General features: G+C 47.0%; 1 protein-coding gene across 1 annotated transcript in view; it reads left to right on the top strand.

The window, feature by feature from the left end:
* Positions 1-11,730: 11,730 nt before the first annotated feature.
* LOC146812465 (androgen-induced gene 1 protein-like) overlaps positions 11,731-26,671 on the top strand; it is a 269,437-nt gene continuing 254,496 nt past the window's right edge. Inside the window, exon 1 of the mRNA XM_085619459.1 lies at positions 11,731-11,978. Within this exon, the coding sequence (XP_085475585.1) occupies positions 11,820-11,978 (159 nt within the window). The 5' untranslated portion in view covers positions 11,731-11,819. The remainder of the gene's footprint in view (positions 11,979-26,671) is intronic.

The raw sequence follows: 26,671 nt of genomic DNA, 5'->3' as shown, positions 1-26,671 counted from the left end.
ACTTAACTTTTATTAATAAGAAATGAGTTTGTGATTTTTTTAATTAGGCATTGAGAGTTAACAGAAAGGTTCCGAAGCTTTAAATGTGTTTTTAGCTGGTTCTAAATCACAATCAACCAGTCCAACTAATTGGTCCATCGACCAAATGGTGGAGTGCCTTGATGCTAAAGTTAGGATTCTATAGGTGCAGATGTATATAATGTATATAATGTAAATTAATTATTCCCGATAGGTAACAAGGTACATGTCCAGCGCTTCTTTTACTCCTGTGTGCAGACTAAAGTGAGACGTGTGAGTGTTGGTGTTATGGGCCCCACCAATGAATGCGTGTGTGAATGAATAAGTGTGATGACGGGTCTGTGACGCAGGGAGGATATGTAAATTTGCCCTTTTCCGCTGGAGCATTACAATACCATAGAAAATGAAGGGAGAAATCATATTAAAAATGATAGTGGAAAACAAGTCCTATAATTCTCTGTGAACCACCCTACCTTCGCTAGTAAACTAGTTTTATAAACTAATAGAAGGTCTCTAGGTTTGAATGGGGAACCCCATACCTCAAAGATCAGCTTAGGTGAATCACATCACAGGATCAGCTCTGCTCTCTGTGTCTGGAAAGGTTTTCTCCAAGTGTCTGAATCATGCATGCAAATGCAATATTAAAGGCACCCGAGTTTCAGATATTTGCAGCTGTGTGCGTGTTGTGTCTAGAGCATGGGCCTATCAACCTGAATTCAACAGCAAACATTGTTATTTGACCTTGACGGCTTCTGCACACAGTGTTCAGACTAAGGTCGCGGTGCACATCTTGGGATGTGAACAGACCGTTCTCATGTGAAGAAAAAGCAAGCAAGCAGTTTTACTTGTAATAACAGCTACCTGTAGTGTCGTGTGCAAAAAGCAGCAAGGTGGTAAGATGGCGTTTTACTTCTAAAGCGCTTATGCTAACATAGCAATGTGTGCACATAAAACCCCGTCTCCACTACAGTATAACCCCTTTCGGCAGAGTGAAAAGATCTTTGATGTAGGCTGTGATATCCATGCCCTCTGCATTAGTGGGGGCCTGTCTGATGCGGAGGTTGTTTCGCCTTGACCTGTTCTCCAGGTCCTCTGCGTGAGTCTGCAGGTCCACATGCTGTTCCTAAAAATGCAGAACCTCTTGTTGTAAATGCTCAATTTCTTCATCACAGGTGGACATGGCGCCCTCCAACATTGAAACCCTGTCTCAGACCTCTTTAAGTTCCCAGTGAACCTCTCCCAAGTCCTGTGAAAGCTCCTTTTTAAGGGTTTGGAGGTCATCTCTAAGGGAGGCAAACATAGTCTACAGGAAAGTACATGTTACCGGGGGCCTCAGCATCCTGTGATGGCTCCTGCGAAGGAAAAGGAGGCTGATTGTCCCGTCCAGCTCCTGCCGGAGTAGTGAAGTTGTCAAGGGTGCACTCCATCTTGGTGTGTGCCTTTGCCATCTCCACCCTCGCAAAGCCATAGAAATCTTCCAGTGATGGAGGGGCACTCCTAGACAGGCCTGGAGTCCCCTCATTCGATGCTCTCCAGCCCAGCTGGTCCCAGACAGCAAGGTCTCCCCCTGGAGATGTGAGGGAGAAGAGATGGTGCTATTGTCAACACGTGGTTTCGCTCCAGGCGTAGGATCTATCCAACACCTGATTGGCTATGGAGCTCAGCGTGTAGGCAACAACAGCGAGGGTAGCATCTATCCTCTCCATTTAACTCTGGGGCCCTCCGCTCATCCCACACACCGCTCCAGGCAGGGGCAGCCAGGCGCTCTGTAGGCCCACCCAAGGGTGCACCGCTCCCCGATTCAGACCTGCGGTCAGGGCCCAGGCCTCAGGCTGTAGCAGTCTAGGTCACTACTGAGTTGCGGGTTGGGCCCCAGGAAAGCACAGTAATGAGGGACCAAAGCGGGAGCAAGACCATGTCACAGACGCCAGCCCTGAATCCAAGGGCCTCTCCAAGGGCCTCTCCTCATTAGGCCCCACTGCTCCACTGACACAGCAACAGCATACCTTCAGACCACTCGGCCCAGAGCGGGGCTCTCATCAGGACCACTACTGCTCGGGTCCTCCACGGCCGCTGTGCAGGCCCCTCCCCTTCATAGCCACACCGCTGCTGTACGGTCACAGCCACAGACTCTGGTGCTTCCTGGAGGCAGCAACAGCAATTCAGCAGAGAAAGTAGAGGTGGGTGAGCCAACAAATGAACAGGGAACGCTGAGCCAAGGATCAGGCTTGACTCTAACAGTCCATGCCTGAGCAGAGCCCTGAAAACGTCCGCTATGTAAATTATAAAACAGACATCAGTAAAATATGATCAAGCCTCTTCAAAATCCCCCAAAAATGTATTTCTGTAACAAATGGAAGCTTTTTCATTAATACGTCATGGTATAGCACTGCCCTGAGAAATACTTAATAAAAGTGAACGTTTTTAAACATGAACCATTACTGAACTAAGAGGCCGGGGCAGCTCCTCCATTATGGAGGAGGAGAGTCGACCCCTGCTGAAAGTCAGCAGAGGCAAACGAGAAAAATAAAATGACAATAAAACAATTTTATTATCATGTTTTTTTTCGTCCAGCAGGCTTTCGGCCGAGCCGTGGGGGGCAACCATACTGAAGCTGCAGCACCAGGGAGGATGGGGGATTGGTGACCATTACTGAGTACGCATGATGGTTTGGCTGGCTGTCTAGGGCCGACCAAACCGTCATGATCACTTAGTCCTTCTCCAACCCGAGCTGAGTTGTACAGCTGGGTAGAGAACCAACAAAGGCTCCCGTCCCCAAGCGCCGAACCAGGGCGTATTTCTAGCATGAAAGAAGCGCTGGGATTGGCATCTGGGAGCCAGCGCAGTGTGCAGCAGTTCCTGGACGTCCGGGAGGCGAGGATCGGGAGCAAGGCGCTGGCTGTCGGTGGAGCAGGTAAGTGTAATTTAATATATTTAGATGTCTGTCTTCTGTCATTTTTGGGTCTGTATTCCCCCTCCCCCGCCTCACCACTTTGCAATGCAAGCAGCCGCTACCATTAAGAGGCAAGACAGTTGTCATGAGTACCATATATGTAGCCCAGATTATTACTGAGCAAAGTTATAGTCTGTTAAATTTAACACAATAGACTTGTCTACAACTGGTATTCTGAACTCACATGCGAGGGGAGAGGATGTGGTCTCATGGCTAAACTTGGAGCTGGGAAACCAAGGTCTGAGCCTCAGGTCGACTCCCCATCCTGTGATTCTGGGCAAATCACTTAATGTCCCCATGCCTACCAAAACAAGCATTGAAAATGCAATAGGTCTCGCCCTCGTTTAAGTTAAAGCAATTCTGTTTGTAATTAGGTGTTTTTTTAGGTTTGCTTTTACTAGTGTTTTTCAAACTTTCATGTACATAACATGCATATGTATGCATATACGTATATGTATGCATATATTTATATAGATATGCAGATGTATATATATGTTTATATATGTATGTATATATATACACACATATATACATATATATAAATGCATATGCATATACATATATATGTGCATATGTGTGCGCGTAGGTAGAGGTAGAAGTAGAGAGGTAGAGGTAGAGAGTAGTAGAGAGAGAGGTAGAGAGAGAGGTAGAGAGAGAGGTAGAGAGTAGAGAGAGAGTAGTAGAGAGTGTGTAGTAGAGAGTAGTAGAGAGTGTGTAGTACAGTGTGTAGTACAGTGTGTAGTAGAGAGTGTGTAGTAGAGTAGTAGAGTGACTAGGAGAGAGTAGTAGAAAGAGTGTAGTAGAATGTGAGTAGTAGAGAGTGAGTAGTAGAGAGTGAGTAGTAGAGAGTAGTAGTGTGTAGTAGAGTGTGTAGTAGAGAGTGTGTACGAGAGTAGTAGTGTGTAGTAGAGTAGTAGAGAGTGAGTAGTAGAGAATAGTAGAGAGTAGTAGAGAGTAGTGAGTGTGTAGTAGAGAGTGTGTAGTAGAGTGTAGTATAGAGTGAGTAGTAGAGAATAGTAGAGAGTGTGTAGTAGAGTAGTGAGTGTGTAGTAGTGAGTGTGTAGTAGAGTGTGTAGTAGAGAGTAGTAGAGTGAGTAGTAGAGAGTGAGTAGTACAGAGTGAATAGTAGAGAGTGGATAGTAGAGTAGTTGAGTTTGAGTAGTAGAGAGTGAGTAGCACAGAGAGTAGTAGTGTAGTAGAGTCTGTAGTAGAGAGTGAATAGTAGAGAGTAGTAGAGTGTGTAGTAGAGTTAGTAGAGAGTGAGTAGTGTAGTAGAGTGTGTAGTAGAGTGTGTAGTAGAGTGTGTAGTAGAGAGTGTGTAGTAGAGAGCGAGCAGTAGAGTAGTAGTGTGTAGTAGAGTGTGTAGGAGAGTAGTGGAGAGTAGTAGCGAGTAGTAGAGTGTGTAGTAGAGTGTGTAGTAGAGAGTAGTGAGTGTGTAGTAGAGAGTAGTGAGATGTAGTAGTGAGTGTGTAGTAGAGAGTGGGTAGTAGAGTGTGTAGTAGAGTGAGTAGTAGAGAGTGTGTAGTAGAGAGTGTGTAGTAGAGTGAGTAGTAGAGAGTGAGTAGTATAGTAGTGTAGTAGAGTGTGTAGCACAGAGTGTGTAGTAGAGTGAGTAGTAGAGAGTAGTAGAGTGTATAGTAGAGAGTGAGTAGTAGAGTAGTGTAGTAGAGAGTGTGTAGTAGTGAGTGTGTAGTTGTGAGTGAGTAGTAGAGAGTGAGTAGTAGAGAGTGTGTAGTAGAGAGTGAGTAGTAGAGAGCGAGCAGTAGAGAGTAGTAGTGTGTAGTAGAGTGTGTAGGAGAGTAGTAGTGAGTGTGTAGTAGAGAGTGTGTAGTAGAGAGTGAGCAGTAGAGTAGTAGAGAGTGAGTAGTAGAGAGTTAGTACTAGAGAGTGAGTAGAAGAGTAGTGAGTGTGTAGTAGTGAGTGTGCAGTAGAGAGAGTGTAGTAGAGTGTGTAGTAGAGTAGTAGAGTAAATAGTAGAAAGTGAGTAGTAGAGAGTGAGTAGTAGAGAGTGTGTAGTAAAGAGTGAGTAGTAGAGTAGTAGAGAGTAGTAGTGTAGTAGAGTGTGTAGTATAGAGTAGTAGAGAATAGAAGAGTGTGTAGTAGAGAGTAGTGAGTGTGTAGTAGTGAGTGTGTAGAAGACTGTGTAGTAGAGAGTAGTAGAGTGAATAGTAGAGAGTGAATAGTAGAGTAGTAGTGTAGTAGAGTGTGTAGTAGAGAGTGTGTAGTAGAGTGTGTAGTAGATAGCGAGCAGTAGAGAGTAGTATTGTGTAGTAGAGTGTGTAGTAGAGAGTGTGTAGTAGAGTAGTAGAGAGTGAGTAGTAGAGAGTGAGTAGTAAAGTGTGTAGTAGAGTGTGTAGTAGAGAGTAGTGAGTGTGTAGTAGAGTAGTGAGTGTGTAGTAGAGTGTGTAGTAGAGAGTAGTAGAGAGTGAGTAGTAGAGTAGTAGAGTGTGTAGTAGAGAGTGTGTAGGAGAGTAGTAGTGTGTAGTATAGTAGTAGAGAGTGTGTAGTAGTGAGTGTGTAGTAGAGTAGTGAGTGTGTAGTAGTGAGTGTGTAGTAGAGAGTGGGTAGTAGAGTGTGTAGTAGAGAGTAGTAGAGTGAGTAGTAGAGTAGTAGAGAGTGGCAGAGAGTGAGTAGTAGAGAGTGTGTAGTAGAGAGTGAGTAGTAGAGTAGTATTGTAGTAGAGTGTGTAGTAGAGAGTGTGTAGTAGAGAGTAAGTAGTAGAGAGTGTGTAGTAGAGAGTAGTGAGTGTGTAGTAGAGAGTGTGTAGTGTGTGTAGTAGAGAGTGAGCAGTAGAGTAGTAGAGAGTGAGTAGTAGAGAGTGAGTAGTAGAGTGAGTAGTAGAGTAGTAGAGTAGTGAGTGTGTAGTAGAGAGTAGTAGAGTAAATAGTAGAAAGTGAGTAGTAGAGAGTGGATAGTAGAGTAGTAGAGAGTGAGTAGAAGAGAGTGAGTAGTAGAGAGTAGTAGAGAGTGTGTAGTAAAGAGTGAGTAGTAGAGTGTGTAGTAGAGTGTGTAGTAGAGTGTGTAGTAGAGTGTGTAGTAGAGAGTAGTAGAGTGAGTAGTAGAGCGTGAGTAGTAGAGAGTGAATAGTAGAGTAGTAGAGTAGTAGTGTAGTAGAGTGTGTAGCAGAGTGTGTAGTAGAGTGAGTAGTAGAGAGTAGTAGAGAGTGTGTCGTAGAGACTGAGTAGTAGAGAGTGAGTAGTAGAGAATAGTAGTGTAGTAGAGTGTGTAGTAGAGAGTGTGTAGTAGAGAGTGAGTAGTAGAGAGTAGTAGAGAGTGTGTAGTAGAGAGTGAGTAGTAGAGAGTAGTAGTGTAGTAGAGTGTGTAGTAGAGAGTGTGTAGTAGAGAGTGAGTAGTAGAGAGTAGTAGAGAGTGTGTAGTAGAGTGTGTAGTAGAGAGTGAGTAGTAGAGAGCGAGCAGTAGAGAGTAGTAGTGTGTAGTAGAGAGTGTGTAGGAGAGTAGTAGTGTGTAGTAGAGTTGTAGAGAGTGAGTAGTAGAGAGTGTGTAGTAGAGAGTAGTGAGTGTGTAGTAGAGAGTAGTGAGTGTGTAGTAGTGAGTGTGTAGTAGAGAGTGGGTAGTAGAGTGTGTAGTAGAGAGTAGTAGAGAGTGAGTAGTAGAGAGTAGTAGAGAGTGAGTAGTAGAGAGTGTGTAGTAGAGAGTGAGTAGTAGAGAGTAGTATTGTAGTAGAGTGTGTAGTAGAGAGTGTGTAGTAGAGAGTAAGTAGTAGAGAGTGTGTAGTAGAGAGTAGTGAGTGTGTAGTAGAGTGTGTAGTATAGAGTGAGTAGTAGAGAATAGTAGAGAGTAGTGTGTATAGTAGAGAGTGTGTAGTAGAGAGTGTTTAGTAGAGAGTGTTTAGTAGAGAGTGAGTAGTAAAGAGTGAGTAGTGTAGTAGAGTGTGTAGTAGAGAGTACAAGTGTAATAGAGTGTGTAGTAGAGAGTGAGTAGTAGAGAGTAGTAGTGTAGTAGAGTGTGTAGTAGAGAGCAGTAGTGTAGTAGAGTGTGTAGTAGAGAGTGTGTAGTATAGAGTGAGTAGTAGAGAATAGTAGAGAGTAGTAGAGTGTGTAGTAGTGAGTGTGTAGTAGTGAGTGTGTAGTCTAGAGTGGGTAGTCTAGAGTGGGTAGTCGAGAGTGGGTAGTAGAGTGTCTAGTAGAGAGTAGTAGAGTGAGTAGTAGAGTGAGTAGTAGAGAGTGAGTAGTAGAGTGTGTGTAGTAGAGAGTGAGTAGTATAGAGTAGTAGTGTAGTAGACAGTGTGTAGTAGAGAGTGAGTAGTAGAGAGTGTGTAGTAGAGAGTAGTAAGTGTGTAGTAGAGAGTGTGTAGTATAGAGTGAGTAGTAGAGAATAGTAGAGAGTAGTGAGTGTGTAGTAGTGAGTGTGTAGTAGAGAGTAGTAGAGTGTGTAGTAGAGAGTGTGTAGTAGAAAGTGTGTAGTAGAGAGTAGTAGTGTAGTAGAGTGTGTAGTAGAGTGAGTAGTAGAGAGTGTGTAGTAGAGAGTGTGTAGTAGAGTAGTGAGTGTGTAATAGAGAGTGTGTAGTAGAGAATAGTAGAGTAGTGAGTGTGTAGTAGAGAGTGTGTAGGAGAGTAGTAGAGAGTGTGTAGTAGAGTAGTAGTGAGTGAGTAGTAGGGAGTAGTAGAGTAGTAGAGAGTGTGTAGTAGAGAGATGCGCTCCGCCATCCTGTGCTCGCGCTTGGCAATGGGGGACCTGGAAAAAAGAAACATATTAATCATTTACACAATTGTCAACAACCTCATCCCTAGAAAACATAACATAGCGCTAAATAAAGCGTACCTTGGCATCGCTGCACTGCGCCACTGCCATCCTGTGCTCGCTTGTCAATGGGGCACGTAATGACACCAGACCTGGAAAAAAGAAACACATTAAACATTTACAGAATTATCAACAACCTCATCCCTAGAAAACATAACATAGGGCTAAATAAAGAGTACCTTTGCATCGCTGCGCTCCGCCATCCTGTGCTCGCGCTTGGCAATGGGGGACCTGGAAATAAAGAAACACATTAAACATTTACACAATTGTCAACAACCTCATCCCTAGAAAACATAACATAGCGCTAAAAAAGTGTACCTTGGCATCGCTGCGCTCCGCCATCCTGTGCTCGCGCTTGGCAATGGGGGACCTGGAAAAAAAGAAACACATTAAACATTTACACAATTGTCAACAACCTCATCCCTAGAAAACATAACATAGCGCTAAATAAAGCGTACCTTTGCATTGCTGTGCTCCGCCATCCTGTGCTCGCTTGTCAATGGGGCACGTAATGACACCGGACCTGTTAAAAAAAAGAAAATAGATTAAAGAAACACAGACTATAAAATATAACAGACTTTTACCTCCATGTAGGGCAACAGGCACAATGAACCTACAAATAAAAGAAACAAAAGACAGCATTAAGCATACAGTTACAGTTACAAAGTCATTTTTTTTTTAAAAGTGCAAGAAGCAAAAAATAAACCTACTGTCTAACGCCGCGGGTAAAAGATCCAATCCAGCAGGGTGTGGTTAAAAGGAGACAGGGTGGCAACAATCAGCGAGTGGCATACCTTCAGTGCAATCATTGCACTGCCTTTGGCATAATTTGTGACGCCAAACGACGCGCACGAATCAAAGTTGAAGGCGGAGCTGGTACGAGGCTTCTGGAATCGTATCGATTCCAACAAGCATTGGCATAGCTAATAGGTCTCGCTTTTGGGACCTTATAAGTTTATTTACTTTTGCTATATTCGCGGCACGTAAAGCGCGGGTGCCACGATTATAGCAAAAGTAAAGAAATAGGAAAAAACATCTATTTCTTTTCGTTTGCTATAATCGCGGCACCCGCGCTTTACGTGCCGCGATTATAGCAAAAGTAAACATACTTATAAGGTCCCAAAAGCGAGACCTATTGGCTATGCCAATGCTTGTATCTCTCTGATGTCAATAATATATTCCAAAATTGTAATGTTGACCGCGTGGAAATATAATATTAGGCTGTAAGTTTTGTCTGCATCCTTAATCACCACCTGTGTCATGGAAAACTTTGGCAAATTCAGTACTTTTAAAAAAAAAAATGGCCTTCAATACCATCCCAATTCTGCATTCCACTCATAAATAAGAATAAAGGATGTATGGGTTCTTCACTGCTTTAAATGAGGCAGAGATTGGAGTTGGATGCAAAGATTAAGGTGACAACACTGTTGCTATTGGTTATCTTTAAACCTATATTGCACTTCAGTTTAGTGGACTGACTGAGAGCACAGTATGTTTGTTTTTTGTGCAGTTTCATTTAGCGCTAACTCGACCCGTAGGTATGGGAGCGCTTTAAATGAGCATCAATTAGTCTTTACACAAGGACACATTCCTTTTTGTAAACACCGGGAGATTAAGAGGATGTGGTCCGTCGGCTTAAACTGCCGACTTTAGTGCAGGAAACCAGGGTTCGAGCCTCGAGGTCGCGTCCACATCCTGTGATTCTGGGCAAATCACTTAATCTCCTCGTGCCTGAATGTGTAATGTAAATACGGTGCTCATGTAAAGCGCTCCAATACCTTGGGTCGAGTTCGCGCTATATAAATATGCCCAAAAAAAAAAGTGTTTTGCCCAGAATCACAGGATGTTGAGTCGATGCCGAGACTCGAACCTGTTTCCCCAGTTCCAACGTCGGAAGCTCTGGCCGTTAGGCCACAGCTGTAACATACACACCTCCCCCCAGACTGGGAGGAGGGAGGGCAGGGGATGTGTATAAATGTCCACTTAGCTAATTTGCTGCCTCGGTCTTTACAGGGTCTGGCTCTATTAACCTGCCAGCGTCATTGAAGGTGTATTGACAAACAGCTGTGAGAGTGTTTAGCGTGGGCTAGGAGCTGCTAGTGAGCTCAGAGGAACACGCGGGGAATGTCCCGCGGAGAAGGGCGTGGAGGTGCCGATTTTGAGTCGGGTCTGCTGCTGCAATATTCTGCCGACTCCAACTGAGCTAAGCTGATGGGAAATAGCATTATCCTTTTTGTGTGGACTCTGTCTGCTTCTGTTGTGCTCCATCGAGTACGCCAAGTTGTAAATGAAACTCACTGGGCGGGATACAATTGTGCAGAAAAACACAAAATTAAAGCAAATGGAGACTTGAATCCAGGGCTTTAAGTGGGTCGGGTCCTCCCGCTGCTCTGCACTGCCAGTTCGAACAAGCAGGAAGTGGGATAAGGGAGGGGGTAGGGGAGAGAGGCACGCAGGCTGGCAAATGGTGATCACTTTCGCGGCTGCTTTGATGTTCTCAGTGGCCGCGCGGCTCACTGAGAACATCAAAGCGGCCGAAAGTGATCATGCAGGCTGCCAAATGGTGCGCGCGCCCGGCGCACATGCACTGTATTTGGAGGCCTGCAAAGCACTAGTTTGCACTTCCAAATCCCCCATGTACAAAAGCTCTCGCGAGAGCAGCGCTAAGGCGCTGGCTCAGGCGAGACCTAAAAAGCCTCGTATGACGAGGTAGCGCATGCCAGGCCGAGACCTAAAAATGTGTCCTTGTGAAACGTAACTTGTGCTCATGTAAAGTGCTCCAATACCTTCGGTCGAGTTCGCGCTATATAAATCTGCAAAGAAAACTATTGAAGTAAAAGGAGTTTTGGTGAAATAAAATATGTGCCTAAAATCACACAATTTTTTCGGAGTAGCCACAATTTATCCACGTTTTCTTCATTCAGTTTGTAAAATCAGCAATTAAATGGATATCTATTTGTCTTTACTTTTTTTATATTAACGCTTTGTTTTTACCACATGGTGCATTTTTTGCAGTTTATATAGCGCCAACTCGATCTGAAAGTATTGAAGCGCTTTAGTGAGCACCAGGTTACATTACACAAGAACACATTCCTTTTTTAAAGGCACAGGAAGATTAAGTGGTTAGCCCACAATCACAGGATGTTGAGCTGAGAGCTAACGGGATTGGCTGTCGATCATACACTCTGCAGACAGAAAGAAGCCAAGTGCTTACTCTGATTCACCAAGAAGTGCTTCCGTAGGCTTTAGCCAGTTTCCTTTGCCTTGAGCTGCGAGGAGTATTTACTTAGACTGTTGTTGACCTGGCAGGGCAACAGGGCAATGTGCTGCAGTGGCAGGCAGCAGTTCAAGGCTGTGTCTTAGAAAACAGTTCAAGGCTTTGTCGTAGAAAACAGAGTCACGGGTAGCTCTCGTCTCCTCGCTCAAAACTGTCTCACTCTGGGGGCCGACAGAATTTTGAAATAAATAAAAAAATTCCAGTGGTCGCCCAGTCTAGTAACAAAGTAGGGCACTGCCAATGAGCCTGGGGTCCTGCGGCGTGGACCAGAGGCGCCAGCCCCATTCATTCTCTGTCTGTGGAGCCGTAACGAAGAGTCACAAGTTTGAAAGTTGAATGTCACTCATAAACGCACTGAAACCATAGAAATTTCACCCATAAACAATATGGAAACTTGACAGCTATGGGGAAGGGAGTAGGGACTCAAAGGGAGACCAATTTGTATGCAAAAAAAAATAGCGGCAATGCATCATCCCGAAAACGCGCATAATCTAGAACAATAAAGCATTTAGTTGAAGAAATAAACCCAAATTGAAACCCCGACGTCCTGCAATTCACTGCAGAATGGTGAACACAGCGTGAGCGATTGTTTCTAACGCTGACGTTATAATTTTATGTGTTTTAATTATGCTAATTAATTTAAAAAGTATGCATTGTCCTAAAATTGAGAAGAACGAGCACCATGCTAAGATGGCCACCACGCTCACAGGAAGTAAAACTTGGACTTTGCCGTCAGACTTTTTTTTCTCTATTTCCATGCCGCTCGTACCCTGTAACAGCAAAACATAGAAGGGCGATTTTCCTTTATGCATGATGGCGCAGGGTCCAGTACTTATTACATTGCATCTGTCTGCCTTCGCCTGGAACGTCTTCAGTGTATTGAAGAACTTGGAGATTACTGGCCTGACCCCGAGCCATGGAGCCCACACGTATGGTGGTCGCTGGAAGTATTTGACCTTCATTAACCAGGTGAGCTACAGCTCGCGCAGTGTCAAACTGGGGTCAGGATGCTATCAATGTAGACATAGACAACAGACAATAAACTACTCAGCCCAAGCGAAGAGCAAGACTACGTATAAATGTTCTCAAATGGAAACCATGCAGCAAAATAATGATGTGTATAGTTACAAAGTTTGAAACATTAGTTAGCATATGCGATGTGGCGTAGGAACAGAGCTGGCGACTTTAAATCTGGGGATCCCGATTGGAGTCTCGACCTCGGCTCAACATCATGTGATTCTGGGCAAATCACTTAATAATCTCCTGTCCAAAATAAAAACAAAACTGAACGTGTTCTTGTATAATGTAACTCGTGCCTTTGTAAAGTGCTCCAATACCTTTGGATAGAATTTGTGCTATATAAAAACAAACTGAAACAAGCATTGGCATAGCCAATAGGTCTCTCTTTTGGGACCTAATAAGTGTTTAGCCATGCAGCACATTATCCTGGGTGCTGTCCCACCAGGCACTAAAGGGTTATACAATTACTATACACTGGATCATGCAGTCTGATTCAGGAATACATGCTTGTCTCAGGAAACATTTATTGACCCATTCCAAGGCTTTTTAACGCAACGCCATACTCGCCACCAAATGCACTATGTAGTGTCGCGGTCTAGTTGGCGCGCACTACGTCAGGGCAGTAATGCGAATAGCGGCCATATTGGACGCTACTGCGCATGCGCGAGTAGCGCGGCGCGAGAGGAAGCGATCGGAGCGTGTTGCCCGGCGCTCTCTCGGGGAAATGATTATTTGATGCAATAAAGGCATATATAACCCTCTATACTGCCTCCAGCAAGTCCTTGGGGATAACAGCAAGCACATACAGCACCTAGCATCATTACAGTGGCGACGAGGATGGGACGGTGAGGACCCTGTGTGACCCAGGAGGAAGGTGCCCCCCCAACTTGCTTCAGGGAGGAAAACCCACGAGGAGGGACGTCACACCACGCGGTAAGAGGACCGAGGGGGTCGAGGACAGACGCCTACGCACCGGGAGAGCGCGGCAGTGGCAAATAGACGCCAGAGGGTGGCACGTGGGCAGTGAGTGTGCCAGCCACGAGGCGGCGGAACATTGAAGGCGGACCGCAGGACGGCAGCGGAGACCCTGGCGGAATCGGGTGACGACGGCGCAGGCAGCTCTAACGAAGTCCCGGGAACCCGAAGAAGGGGAGAGAGGACGGACGCGCCAGGTAGCCCAAGGAAACAGGTGGAAGCCAAAATGAGCGCACAGGCATCAGCTTTAACGACGCCGATCCCGTTCCTTCCACGTCCAGGAGAACCCCAAATGAAGTGGGAAGACTGGAGGGAGTACTTCAAAAACTACCTAGAGGCGCTGGAAGATGAGAACGAGGAGGCGTTCTCCAGTGCCAGGAGGAAAAGGATACTCTTACACAATCTAGGACCAGAAGGAATACGGGTATTCCAGAACCTCACACCGGTCACCAGACAGGCAGGGGACACGGACGTGTTCAAACACGCCATTGAAGACTTGGACAACCACTATCGGCCTGCAGTGTGCACCTCTATCGACCGCTACAATTTCCAGCAGAGGAAGCAGGAAGCGGGGGAAACGATAGACGACTACGTGGCGGCGCTGCGGAAACTTGCGATAACGTGCAAGTATGGAGCGTTACAGGAAGAATTCATTAAGGACCAAATCGTAATGCACACGACAAGCAAGACGGTGCAAGATAAACTGTGGGCGAGCGGAGATGCGACGCTGAAAGACGTGATCGCCATAGTGAAAAGGGCAGAACTGACCAAGCGCTGTGCAGAGGCCGCAAAGAGAGACCAAGCCCCAAGACTCACAGTTAATAAGGTGGACGACGCGGACCAGTACGGACGAGGAAAAACTGCGCCTGGGGAGTACAGAGGAACACCCAAGGGGAAAGGCAAACCAGGACAGACATGGAAGCAAGACAAAGGAGAAACAGTGAGGTGCTACAGATGTGGAAGCTCGAGCCACGCAGCGCACGACAAACGGTGCCCCGCCTTCAGAGCCAAGTGTGCGTTCTGCGGCCTGGTCGGTCACTACGAGAAAGTATGCCGCAGGAAAGGGAGACAACATGCGGTGAAATTCGTGGCGCAAGACGCAGGAGAAGAAGTAGAGGGACAGGAGGAAGACGACGAAGTCCTGTGTGTGGAGGACCAGGTGCTGGGCATCGATGGGAGGAGATCGCGCAAGCCCCAGTGTGACATGATCATTGGAGGAGTAGGAATCACCATAGTGGCGGATTCGGGGTCTCCTTACACGATTGTCCAAAGATCGGTGTGGAATGAGAGGTTCAAACCCACTTGGGGCACACATCTAGAACCCCCCAACATACGACCGGTCACCTACACAGGGGAACCCATCCCGATGGTAGGGTTCAGGAACCTACTGTTCCAGTTCAAAGAACGGAGCGCCCACTGCAAACTGTACGTTGCGGAGAAGGGACCTTCAGTCCTGGGATGGATGGACCAAGGAGAGTTGGGCGTACAGCTGAATCCAGGAGGGGACACCCAAGTGATGGTAACCCTGGACGGAGATGAGCCGACGGCGGAGAAATGGCGGAGTGGACACCCGAAAGTTTTTGGCGGCAAAATCGGAAAACTCGAGAAGTTCTCCCACAAGATCGTCCTTAAAGAAAACGTCCGCCCGGTAGCGCACAAAGTAAGGAACATACCGATCGCAGTGAGAGAGGCAGTACAACAGGAACTTCACCGGCTGGAGGACGGGGGAATCATCGAACCCATCGACAGCGCGGAGTGGTTGGCGCCTCTGGTAGTGGCCATGAAACCGTCAGGCAAGGTGCACCTATGCGTGGACCTCAGAGAGTTAAACAAATGCATCGTGGTAGAAAATTTCCCCTTACCACGCATAGAGGAAATGTTGGCCCGCACGAAAGGCGTGAAATGGTTCTCCACCATCGACCTACATTCGGCGTACCACCAGGTAGTGCTGCATCCTACGAGCAAGAAACTGACGTCATTCATAATGCCGTTTGGCTGCTACCAGTTCTGCCGCATGCCCTTCGGTCTAGCTTCGGCAGCAGCGGTGTTCCAGAAGCTGATGGCCCGCCTATTCAAGGGCATCGAGGGAGTGCAATACTTCCAGGACGATATCCTAGTAATGGGGACAGAGCTGGAAGACCACGACAAGAAGCTGGAAGCGGTATTGAAGATCCTGGAGGAAAACGGCCTGACGGCAGAATGGGAGAAATGTCATTTCGGGATGACATCGGTCACATACCTGGGGCATGAGATAGGAGCGCATGGGATAACACCGAAGAAAGGGAACGTGAAAGCCATCTGCGATGCTCCCCCGCCCACCTCCAAGGAAGAAGTACGGTCATTTTTAGGGATGGCGGAATACTACAGCAAGTTCGTCCACCATTTCACCACGAAAACACACTACATGAGGCAACTCACGAGGGACAAGATGGCGTTTGTGTGGACTGAAGAGACGCAGGAAGAGTTCGACACGGTGAAACGTGAGATCAGCCAAGCGATCCCGCTGCATGGGTACGATCCTCAGGGGCGATCCATATTGATGACGGACGCAAGTGACAAAGGGTTAGGAGCGGTGCTCATGCAAGAAAGACCAGAAGGAGGGACAGAGACGATCAGCTTCGCGTCCAGGACATTGACGTCACCGGAACAAAAGTTCAGTGTGATCGAAAAAGAGATGCTGGCCGTGGTATGGGCCATGGGGAAGTACCGTCAGTTCCTGTGGGGCACAAGATTTCAAGTGAAGACGGATCACAAACCCCTAGTGAAGGTTTTGACATCCGACGGCCATGCCAGTGCCACGCCCCGGATTGCGAAGATGACGCTGAAACTCCTGGAGTATCGGTACGACGTGGAGTACATACCGGGCTCGAGAAACAAGATTGCAGATTACCTCAGCAGGGCGTCAGCGATGGACAGTGCCGCCCATGGCACGGAAGACGAAGACGAGATGGTAGCCCTGACAGACGACCCGGAAAAAGCCATCAGTAGACAGGAGTGGAAAGACGCGTATGCGGCGGATGCAGATATGGACGACATCAAGATGTACATTGTACGAGGGTGGCCGGAACGGAGACGACAGAGACCCAAGGTCCGGCAGTTCTACGAGGTCAGACAAGAGCTGTCGGTGGGGAACGACGGGGTGTTCGTATACAGAGGAAACAGAGTGGTACCACCGGAGAACATAATACCGGATCTGCTATCCATACTACACGAAGGACACCTGGGAATCGTGAAGACGAAGGCCAGGACCAAACAAACGAATTGGTGGCCAGGAATGGATATACAAGTAGAGAGGCACGTAAGAGACTGCGTGCAGTGCCAAGGAGCGGACAAGATACTGAAGCCTATAAGGCAGCCTCTAGGGAAGTTCACGAGTCCCAGTAACCCATGGGAAGAGGTGGCAGTGGACATCTTAGGGCCTATACTGGATGATCAGGGGATACCCAAATACCTCTGTGCGTTAGTAGACAAGTACTCAAAGTGGCCAGAGGTACACATCCAAGAGGTCATGGACACGGACGAAATACTGCGCTTCCTCAAGGCAGTGTTCCTCAGGGAAGGCATACCCAGGACCATAATCAGTGACAATGGCCCCCAATTCACCTCGGACAAATGGGTCAAATTTGCAGAAAGGAATGGCATTCTACTTCGGCACACGTCGATATATCATCCAGCCAGCAACGGACAAGTAGAAAGGTTCAATAGGGTGCTCATGGGCTCCATACAAGCGGCCATCACGAGGGGCAAAGACTGGGAAAAAGAAGTGCAAAGTACAATATGGGCATATCGCATCACCCCCACCGGTACGGGGTACAGCCCCTTCCAGATCCTGCGAGGAAGGCAACCCTTCACCAGAGACAATGTTGCTTGGCAGAAGACCATCACCAGCAAATGGTCTCCAGCGGTGGTACAACACAACCTGGAGAAGGCACAATGCATTTATACGGAACACTACAACCGCAACAAGAGGGTGAAGGAGACAGTATTGGAAAAAGGGGAGTGGGTCAGAGTGAAGCTGGCAGTTCTGAAGCGGAAGGGAGAAAGCAAGTACTCCCCACCCCTAAGAGTAGAAGAAGTGTACGACCGGGCAGCGTTGCTCAGCGACGGAAACGTGTGGTCCCACGATCGCATGGCCAAGTGCAACAAAATCCTACAATGGCCCCGGGAGGACACGGAAGGGGAAACACCGACAGAAGGGGCGACAAGGGACGCAGGAATGTCCAAAAGAGAGTGCGGAGAGAACGTGAGTGAAGAACAGGATGGAGAGAGAGACATACCGGATGGATGGCCCACGGAGGAAAGGACCCGGGAAGACGGTGAGAAAGGAGAGAGAGAGGGCCAGGGCACTCCGGAAGGAAGGAGCGGAGGCCCGGTCGCAGAAGGAGGCCGAGAAGGACATGCCACCCCGGTAAGACACACCCGGGTGGGAAGAGCAGTGGTGAGACCATCCAAGTTTAGAGACTATGAAATGGACTGACCACCTGGTCAGGGTACATTGTGTTGGATGGTATAAAAAGGGGGAGATATGTAGTGTCGCGGTATAGTTGACGCGCACTACGTCAGGGCAGTAATGCGAGTAGCGGCCATATTGGACGCTACTTAGCATGCGCGAGTAGCGCGGCGCAAGAGGAAGCGATCGGAGCGTGTTGCCCGGCGCTCTCTCGAGGAAATGATTATTTGATGCAATAAAGGCATATATAACCCTCTATACTGCCTCCAGCAAGTCCTTGGGGATAACAGCAAGCACATACAGCACCTAGCATCATTACACACTTCACTCCGAGATCTCACATGCAGTGGTGGCCGGCACTGATCAGGGGTGGCGAGGGGTAAATACAAAATGTAAACTTACCTCCTGTCTGCCTCTCGCGTCTCTCCACTCTTTTCTTCGGCCTGAACAGGCAGGACCCAGGAAGCACACGACGCTGCATTGTGATTGAGACGGGGCTGGGCATGTTCTCCACCCGGGCTGTAATGCTGTCTGGGTGGAGAACTTGCTATTTGCGCATTAATGTGTGAAAAACACTCCTCCCCTCCCCTGCTCTTTCAGCAGAACAGCCCCACATCCCAAAGCTGCCGCACCTGCAACAAGAAAAAAATTAAATGATAATAACATTGAGTTATTATAATGTTATTTTTTTCTTACACTGCTGAAAAGCAGTGGGGCGACGCTCCACTGCCTTAGCGGAGGAGCCGCCACTGCTCATATGTACCGCCAGTGCACTGCAGTCAGAGTTGCCACTGGTGCCACAGTGCACTGTACTCTAAGATCTCACATGTACAACCAGTGCACTGCAGTCAGATATGTCTCCGGCACTGTACTTAGAGATGTCCTGCTTTCTGAAATGTCACAGGGATGACAACCTGATATAATGTGAAAAATCGCAAATCCAACAAAATGGCCTGCCATTGTAAATACCATAAGGAGACATGACAAGATGGCAGACTGATTAAAAGCTCTCTGCTGGTATCTGCTTTACATGATTGGGAAGCCCTGGGAAGAATGTAGGCCCCTTGTGTTACATGGAATGCACGGAAGTCCCAGACAGTAGTTACTCAGAATGCTTGGATGCCGTGGGTATTGAGGTTAAAAATATTTTCTGTCAATTACCTTCCCCTCTTTCCCCAAGCAAAGTAATAGCCCTAAAATATGTATAGATGCACACTGTATAAGGCTATGGAAGTTCTAATTCATGGGGTTTGAAAAACGTGAGTACCTTACATGCACACATTGTCTGAATTGTTAAAAAAAAAAAAAACATGGCAGGTTCGGGTGCCGAAATGGTGTGTATGCAGTTTGTGTGATAATAATGAGGGTAAAACCACACTGATTTAATGCACCTTAACTCTGTGCTAATTCCTAAAAATAAGACGGTCCAATGACTCCGTATAATTATTCGCGCAATAAGAACCACACCAAATATTTGCACTTAGCATAAAAGGTCACTTTATTAGGCCAGGCAACATAAATTAGAATCTTGCTACAATAAACATTCTTGGAACAAAAACCCCATTGTCATTACTCTTGAAACTTTTTGCTATCTAACCAAATATTCCCCACAAGACTTCTCATCAAAAATACCCCATGAATTGCACAATCCCAATCAACCTTTCCAACCCCCCTCCCCCACCCCAGAGGGAAGGATAAGCCCGCTCCAGACCATCCAACCCCCAAGAAAAAGCGCCACCAAGGATCAGTTTTTGACTTCCTCAAAAGAATCCTAACCTTCCCACCTTGCACTTGAATATCTTCTACCTGCATGCCCTTCTGATCCCGCAGACCTAACAACTCGGAAACTCTAAAAGCACCAAAAAACAGCCAAATCATACAAAGTCTAAAACGTGAAACCTCCCACAAATCATAACAGCACACTGTTAACTGCTTTAAAATTTGTTGCAAAATGTGAAAAGTGATTGGCTTACGTAACTCCGAAGAAAAGGAACTTTCCCTCCCCAGACCCTTCAACATACGCCTTAATAAAACATCCCCCGTAAACTCCTGTCCCCACCACAACTGACTATAAAACGAAATGCCGGCCAATTTTCCTGAGATTGTTGTATGAGATAACCCCAAATTGACCAAATGCAAAACAAACCGTAACATAACCTCTCTGATACCCTCTGTAGAAAGAACCATTTAGTGAAACTTAACATAACTTAAAAACTCCAACCAGGCCTGACGATAACTGCGACTAGTAGAAGGGGCTATGGAATTTTCCACCAGATCAACGATTCTCATTCCCCCAGCGCCCAGATGTCTTTCGGGATCGAAGTTTTGCAGCCATCCGCCCCCGGCGCCAAACTGCAAAATTTCGGCCAATTGAATCGAGACAGAGCAGCCGCAATTGAGTTATTAACACCTGGAATGTGTCTCGCTCGAAACACAATGTTTAATCTGAGACTTTGCAGCATAAAAACACGCAACAGGTGTAATACACGCACATCTTTTGCCTTTTGCTTGTTAATTAGCTCCACAACAGCCATATTGTCAGTATGAAAAAGAACATTCCTGTCCTTAAACTCCTCCCCCCAAACTAAAACAGCCACAATGAGAGGGAACAATTCAAGAAAGGCTATGCTTCGGCCCTGTTGTAGCCAATGTGGAAGCCATTTTTCCGCACACCAACGACCCTCCCAAAAAATGCCGAAGCCATGCGCTCCAGAAGCGTCTGAGAAAATCTGAAAATGCCAGATGGTATCATCCTCCACAAAATATAAAGAGACTCCATTAAAAGCCTTCAAAAATTGCAGCCAAATGAGTAAATCCTCCTTAATCTGCTTGGTGAGCCTAATCCTGTGATGAGGAAGAAATGCCCCAGACATCGCCATCCCCAAGCGTCTACAGAAGGTCCTGCCAGCACGCACCATGCGGCGAGCGAAATTCAAATAGCCCAAGAGACGCTGAACCTGCCTGAGCTGAACTTTTTCCTTGTCAATGATCTCCAATAAAAATGACCTAATCTCAGTCACTTTAGACGCTGGCAACCTAGCCATCATAAGTTCCATGTCAATTTCAATACCTAAGAATGTAAGTTTGGTACCTGGACCCTCAGCTTTTTCCCGAACCAAAGGAACGCCGAACTCCTCAGCCAATTGTTGGAAAATGTTCAGGCATCTGTGGCACTGATGTGACTGAGCTTTGCCAATAAACAAGAAATCATCTAAATAGTGACATACCTGTTTGTGACCACTTTTTTTCCGAAAAACACCACTGAAGAAAAGTACTGAAAATTTCGAAGAGTGCACATGACACCGAACAACCCATCGGGAGGACTCTGTCTATGTAAAAAGAATAATTGAAAAACATGACCAACAGCTCAAAATCTGATGGGTGAATGGGCAGTAAATGAAACGGTGACTGGATATCACATTTAGCTAGTTCCGCACCACTCCCAGCTGTGCGTACCATCCTCAGGGCATCATCAACAGATGTATAAGACACATTGGAGTCTGACGGGGAAATGAAGTCATTAATAGACTGGACCTCCAGCCACGATAAGTGATGGATTAGTCTAAATTCACCTGCCAATTTTTAGGGAACCAAACCCAATGGGGATATCATCAAATTCTTCAAAGGACAGTGCTTAAATGGACCTGCTATACTGCCCTCCTGTATCTCCAAATCCAATTTCTTCTGCACCACTTGAGGCAACTCCTTCGCCGATTTTAAATTGTCAGACCATCTATTATAACGGGGACCCTGATAACCTATCTTAAAACCCTCCTTGAAACCCCAATAGAGTTTTGAAGCTGATTCCGTATCAGGATACCCTTACAAACACTGTGTCATGACCGATAACTTAATTGGGGTATGAGCCCTTTGAGATAAACTGCAGAAAAGCTCCCCTACCTCTTGGTGATTTTCCCTGATCTCCAAACCTTTGATTGGCAAAACACTGGATGATGGCATGTTTCACACCACACTGTGAACATTCGTGCTTAAACCTGCAAAATTGCTGATACAGGAACCTCGATTAAAGTTCCAACAGGATCCCGTAACTGGTAGTTGTCCTCTTCCCACAACACCCGCCCCAAATTGGGCGGGGCGAGGCCGAAAGGGCCGATAAGTAATTGGGAGCCCACTTGCAGTATGCGTTGTCGCAGGCGTCTGAGACGAGGACATCCACTGAAGCCACAGTTCCTGATCCACATCCCCCCAAGGCATATCATGGAAAAGACTTACTCTAGCCCTAAACTCCTCATCATAGTTGAGCCATGCGAACCCCCCCGGACTGTAAATGTGCTTTGCATATGATATCAATATACTTAAACATTGCAACAGCCCTGTCCTGATGTTTTCCACAATAGACGCTTGCATAAATTAAAAATGCTGCCGTCCAATTTTCGATATTTTTTGGAACCCTAGGACGCCGCGAAAGCTACCACTTTTCTTCCTTGGACCCCTCCTTTGCTTGAATATCCCTATGAAGGAGCTTGAATACGTCTACAAATTCGTGGTCCCAAATCCTCTTCTTAGTTTTCTCAGCCAAATGCGTACCCAGGGGCATGGACAAACCCATGTAAGGTAATTTTTTATGCATGGGGTGAACGGCACCTGAAACTTGCCCAGATGAGGATTCAGACCCATCCAAAACCTGTTTATCAGTGCTAACCTGTTTATCAATGCTTGGCGCCTTATTTGAACCCACAGCACCTGAACCCACTCCCACCTGTTCTGCAAATTTACCAACCGCCTCCCCCGCCCCGCAACCCGAACCCTCCTTCACTGAGTCATCACCCACCCCCACTGAACGTACACTGGGTTTGTCTGTCAAAGGTTGCGGCCACGAAGACCACCACTGAGGCCTACCTGATGTCAATTGAGTAGCCCGCTTCTGGAACTCCTGAGGATCCTCTCGCCGTTGTTGCCCCCGAAGCCGTTCCTGCTCCGCTGTCTTGCCCGCTCGTGACCTCTGAAAAATACTAGCAACAACAGTTGACCCCGACCCCTTTGTAACCGCTACTTGTTTTTGACCCATAGCTCCTGTATCAAAAATCCCTTTATCAAATAGAAAACCTTCATGTATATTTTCGTCCACCAAACCTTGACCAGCATATTCATCAGGTATGACCAAATCATTATTACTCCGACTCGGCATTTCCCCGTCTCCCACCCCGCCATCATAACAATCCCAGTTGGTCACAGCGAAATCCGCCTTTGATCCGCTCTGTGACACAACACCCTTACCTACAGCCACACCATGCTTCTCCTTCTTGTACTTGGACACACCTGCCACCATCTGCGGGACCTTGTAAGATGAAGACTTCCAGCCGCTCTTGCCAGACGCCGCTACCAACTTACCACCATCCCAAAACTGCGTGGCACTGCCCGTTACCGAAGATGGAGTGGCATGATCCACCCAGACCCATTGCCCTCGACTTGGCCCTAATGCAGAGTCAAAAGAAATCTGTGAGAAACAAGGAGAACGAGATTCCGGAAAAATAGATTCAAAACCTGAAGAATAACCAGGAGGTTCAGAACGTGACGTAGGGTATATATTGCGAGACAGTGAGTCAGCACCATCCAATTCCTGAACCTCCTCAAACGCTGAGTCTGTTAAATCAACAGCTAAAGTGTTGATATTGTCTTGTAAATATGAGTTGACATACTCCGCATGAGGCCCCTAGGCACCGGGGCCAAAAACACCTCAGGAACGGCTCCCTCCCCTGCAGTACCCTGCACCGGAGCAAAATTATCGTTCGGACTGTTGCGCTTTCCCGCTGCCCAAATTTGCACTCCCTCACTGTCATCACCACTGTCACTGGAATAATCCACCAAAACAGCAGAGCATCCCTCAAAAGACACAGGAGGCGCAATATTAATGGAAGACATTCCTTGAAAATTAGCAATGTTTGTGAGCACCTTGCTACCGACGTGCGCTCTCTTAAAAGCTGATGTAGGTGCCGGCAAAACCAAATTTTCCTTTACCCCAATGTCATAAGAACCTCCCCTCCTCCTGCTTGACAGGGAACTTGTTGTAGTAAGGCTTCTGGAGGTAGTACCACCCCTGCCCTGTATGCTCCTCCTAGCACGCCCCATGCAGAGAGAAGATACCGCCCTCAACTGACCTGAAGACTTGTCAGGAAGCGAGTGACATCTGGTAGCCTGTGACCTGTTGGCTCCGCTGTGACGCGCCACACGACCTCTATGTTGCAGCGTCGATGTTTCCACCTCAGCACGACCTACAGCCCCTTGCGACCGGCTCTTCGCAGGTAAACAAGCTGCCACTGCTTCCGAAACTCCTTGAGCTGCCATCCACTTCGGGTGTCTCCCCACCGCCGCTAAAACTGTTGAAACACCAGGCTGCAATAGTTCCTCACGACCTGCATCATAAATAATGTGCAATGCCTCTTTCACAGCCTCTGACTCTGCCATCCTGAAGCGAAACCTGAAGAAAAACACACCAAAACTAGCAGAAAATGGGGAAAATTGGCAAGGCTTGTGTCACAAAAAACGACAGCCTCCCAATCTCCTCACAGAACAAACATTTACAATGCAATGGTCTCGGCATTGTTAAAGTTAGAGCTATTGGCATTGCTCATGACATTATTTTTGTTTTTAAAACATATAAAGAAACGGCATTATTATTTACAATGTCAATAGCTTAATCACTCTCAAATGCGAGACCTATTGCATTTGCACCCACACACAGAGCCACACACACAAAGCCACCCACACACACAGAGCCACTCAAACACAAATAGAGCCACCCACAGAGCCACCTACACACACACACACACACACACACACACACACGGTTATTAAAAGGTGTTTCTGATGGTGTGACAATCGTCTGCTCTAAATACACAAACACAACCGGTATAGCCATTTGCCACAAAGCACGGATACACATTAGGGTTTTTATTATCTTTAATAAAGTTTTATTTTCTTACAGCCTCACAAGCACGCACAAGAAACGCACACAAACTTCAACAAACACACATTTCTGCATATGAGTGCACCTTAGTTGGCATAAGGAACCGCGCTCAACGCTTAAACGCATTTCTATATCCAAAATGATCATAACACAATAGTTAACACAACCGCAACGCATGCGTGCATTTCGCAGCACACATAACGGCATAACACTGACACCACACACACACCGGTAAATGTGAACCGGTGGTTGCAGGTGGCACTCCCGACACTCATTTTTTAGGAGAAAACCTTATTTTACCTCAGCATACCTTTATCCAAAGAAGAGAGAGAGAATTATACACAAGCATTTGCAATGCAATAGGTCTTACATTTACGCGAGTTTGAGCTATTGACATTGCAAATGACAATGCCTTTTTAATTTTTGTTTTTAAAACATAAATAAAAGGCTTTGTCATTTACAATGCCAATAGCTTAAACTTGTGTAAATGCTTGTTTGTAGTAGCAACTGGTGACACTGGATATCCTCAGGAAAATAGACTGAACAGGTGTCTCACTTTACTTTTGTGTGCAAGTACATAGCCCACATACAATTTTCACATAGAAGTCCGTCCAGCATAATTCGACTAAGAAACTGACATTTATTTCACAAGGAAAAAAAATATACAATGCTGCCTACTTCTAACTGCCATCGAACAGCATCACATGTTACAAGGGACACTTGACAGCAATGGGCATATTCAATCAACTTCCTTACTCCTTTCCTGCATTGTTTCTCTCTTTTTTTTGCCCTTCTTCTGTTGCCTCCATCCTTGCTTCTTCCCTTTCCAGCTCTCTCTCTCCTTCTGTCTTCCATCCCATCTCTCTCCCTACTGCTTGTTTCTGTCCCTTCTCTCTGGACGCCCTTCTCTCTTGTGCCTCCAGTCGTTAACTAGTTAGGCGGTGGCCACCATCCCCTCCCTGCGGCTGCCACTCAAGCTGCCAGTCTTGCTTGATCGCCTTCAGGTGTTGTTTTGGTTGTGGAAGGGGCGGGTGCTGATGCAAGGGACTCCCAGTGGGCTCTGGCGGGTGGGGGGGGGGGGCAGCAATCTGGTATCTGCCCTCTCGGACTGAGCTGAGGAAATAAGCCATCTGTCAGAGAAGCAGAGGCACCTGACTGCTGCCTCTGCCTACAAGCAGGGAGGTGGGTACTTCCTAGAAAACTCTCTAAAAGCAACCGTGGGCGAAGGAAAACCTGGACTGGATTCTGTGCCGGTTGTGACTTAGGGATAAGGTAACGGACTGGATTTTGTTCCACCGTAACCTCTTTGTAAGAGTTCACTGGCGAAAAATGCTACGTCACCCGTAATGAACTGTTGGTAAAAGTATTTTTAATTGCACAAACCTTGCCTTAGGGGGTTACAATGGACCAAGCCTAGTCACACGTTTTTTGCCCAAGACACAAAGGAAATCAAATGATTTGCTTCACCCTATGAAAACTATACCCGCGCCCCCAGTGCCCTGTCATATTATCCGCAACCCCCGTGCTCGTGAGTCCCCCTGTCTTCACTCACTGTGCGGCTGCCGAGCTTTTGAAGTAGTCAACTGTATAGTTGCCGGTCAGAGAGGGCCTGGGAAAAGCCGGCTTGGCACCGCCCACTCGCTCGGAAGTTACTTAGCAGTGCGAAAGCCGGCGGTGGCCAGGCTAAAAGAGTGTAGGGGCAGGGCGGGCTCGCAGGGTCCGGGGGGTGGGATGGAGCATGGGGGTACACTCTGGGGGATCAGAGGGCGAGAGATGAGCACCGGCCATGGAGGCACGGACTGCTAGGGGGCGGCACAGAGCACACCGACATACACTTTGCGAGAGACTTGCCTTGACCCAGCTGAGCCGCGCCTCCATTAAAAAAAAAAAAAACACTGGCAGACACTTTTCCAAAAGCCGGGCAGCTTTTACAGCCTCGTCAACGCATTCCAAAACATTTAAATGCGTACATAGAATAACTTTTAAAGTATATGTTTACAGATAAAAACTAAAGACGTACCAGATTTGGGAGCCAGGTCTTGCCAGAGATAACCCGGAGTGGGAGGAGGGATAGTCCCTCGTTTGTTTCTATGACCCGGGCAGGGGTTCTGTGGAGCCAATGCCTAGACCAGCATTGTATTACTTTTAGGGAGTTATCATGGGGTAACGGTGAGGCAAGGAGTGGGACAAGGAGGAACACGGATGAGGGGGGAGTTGCGTGTTCCATTCTGCTCCCCAGGGATGGGGTTCCCCACTCTGAATGTCTAGGCGCTAGGTGAGAGTGAGCGC

This window comes from Triturus cristatus, chromosome 7 (assembly GCF_964204655.1).
Source record: "Triturus cristatus chromosome 7, aTriCri1.1, whole genome shotgun sequence".
In the NCBI taxonomy this organism is placed as follows: Eukaryota; Metazoa; Chordata; class Amphibia; order Caudata; family Salamandridae; genus Triturus; species Triturus cristatus.
The sequence above is the reverse complement of the archived record's forward strand: the minus strand, read 5'-3'. Positions and strand labels throughout refer to the sequence as shown.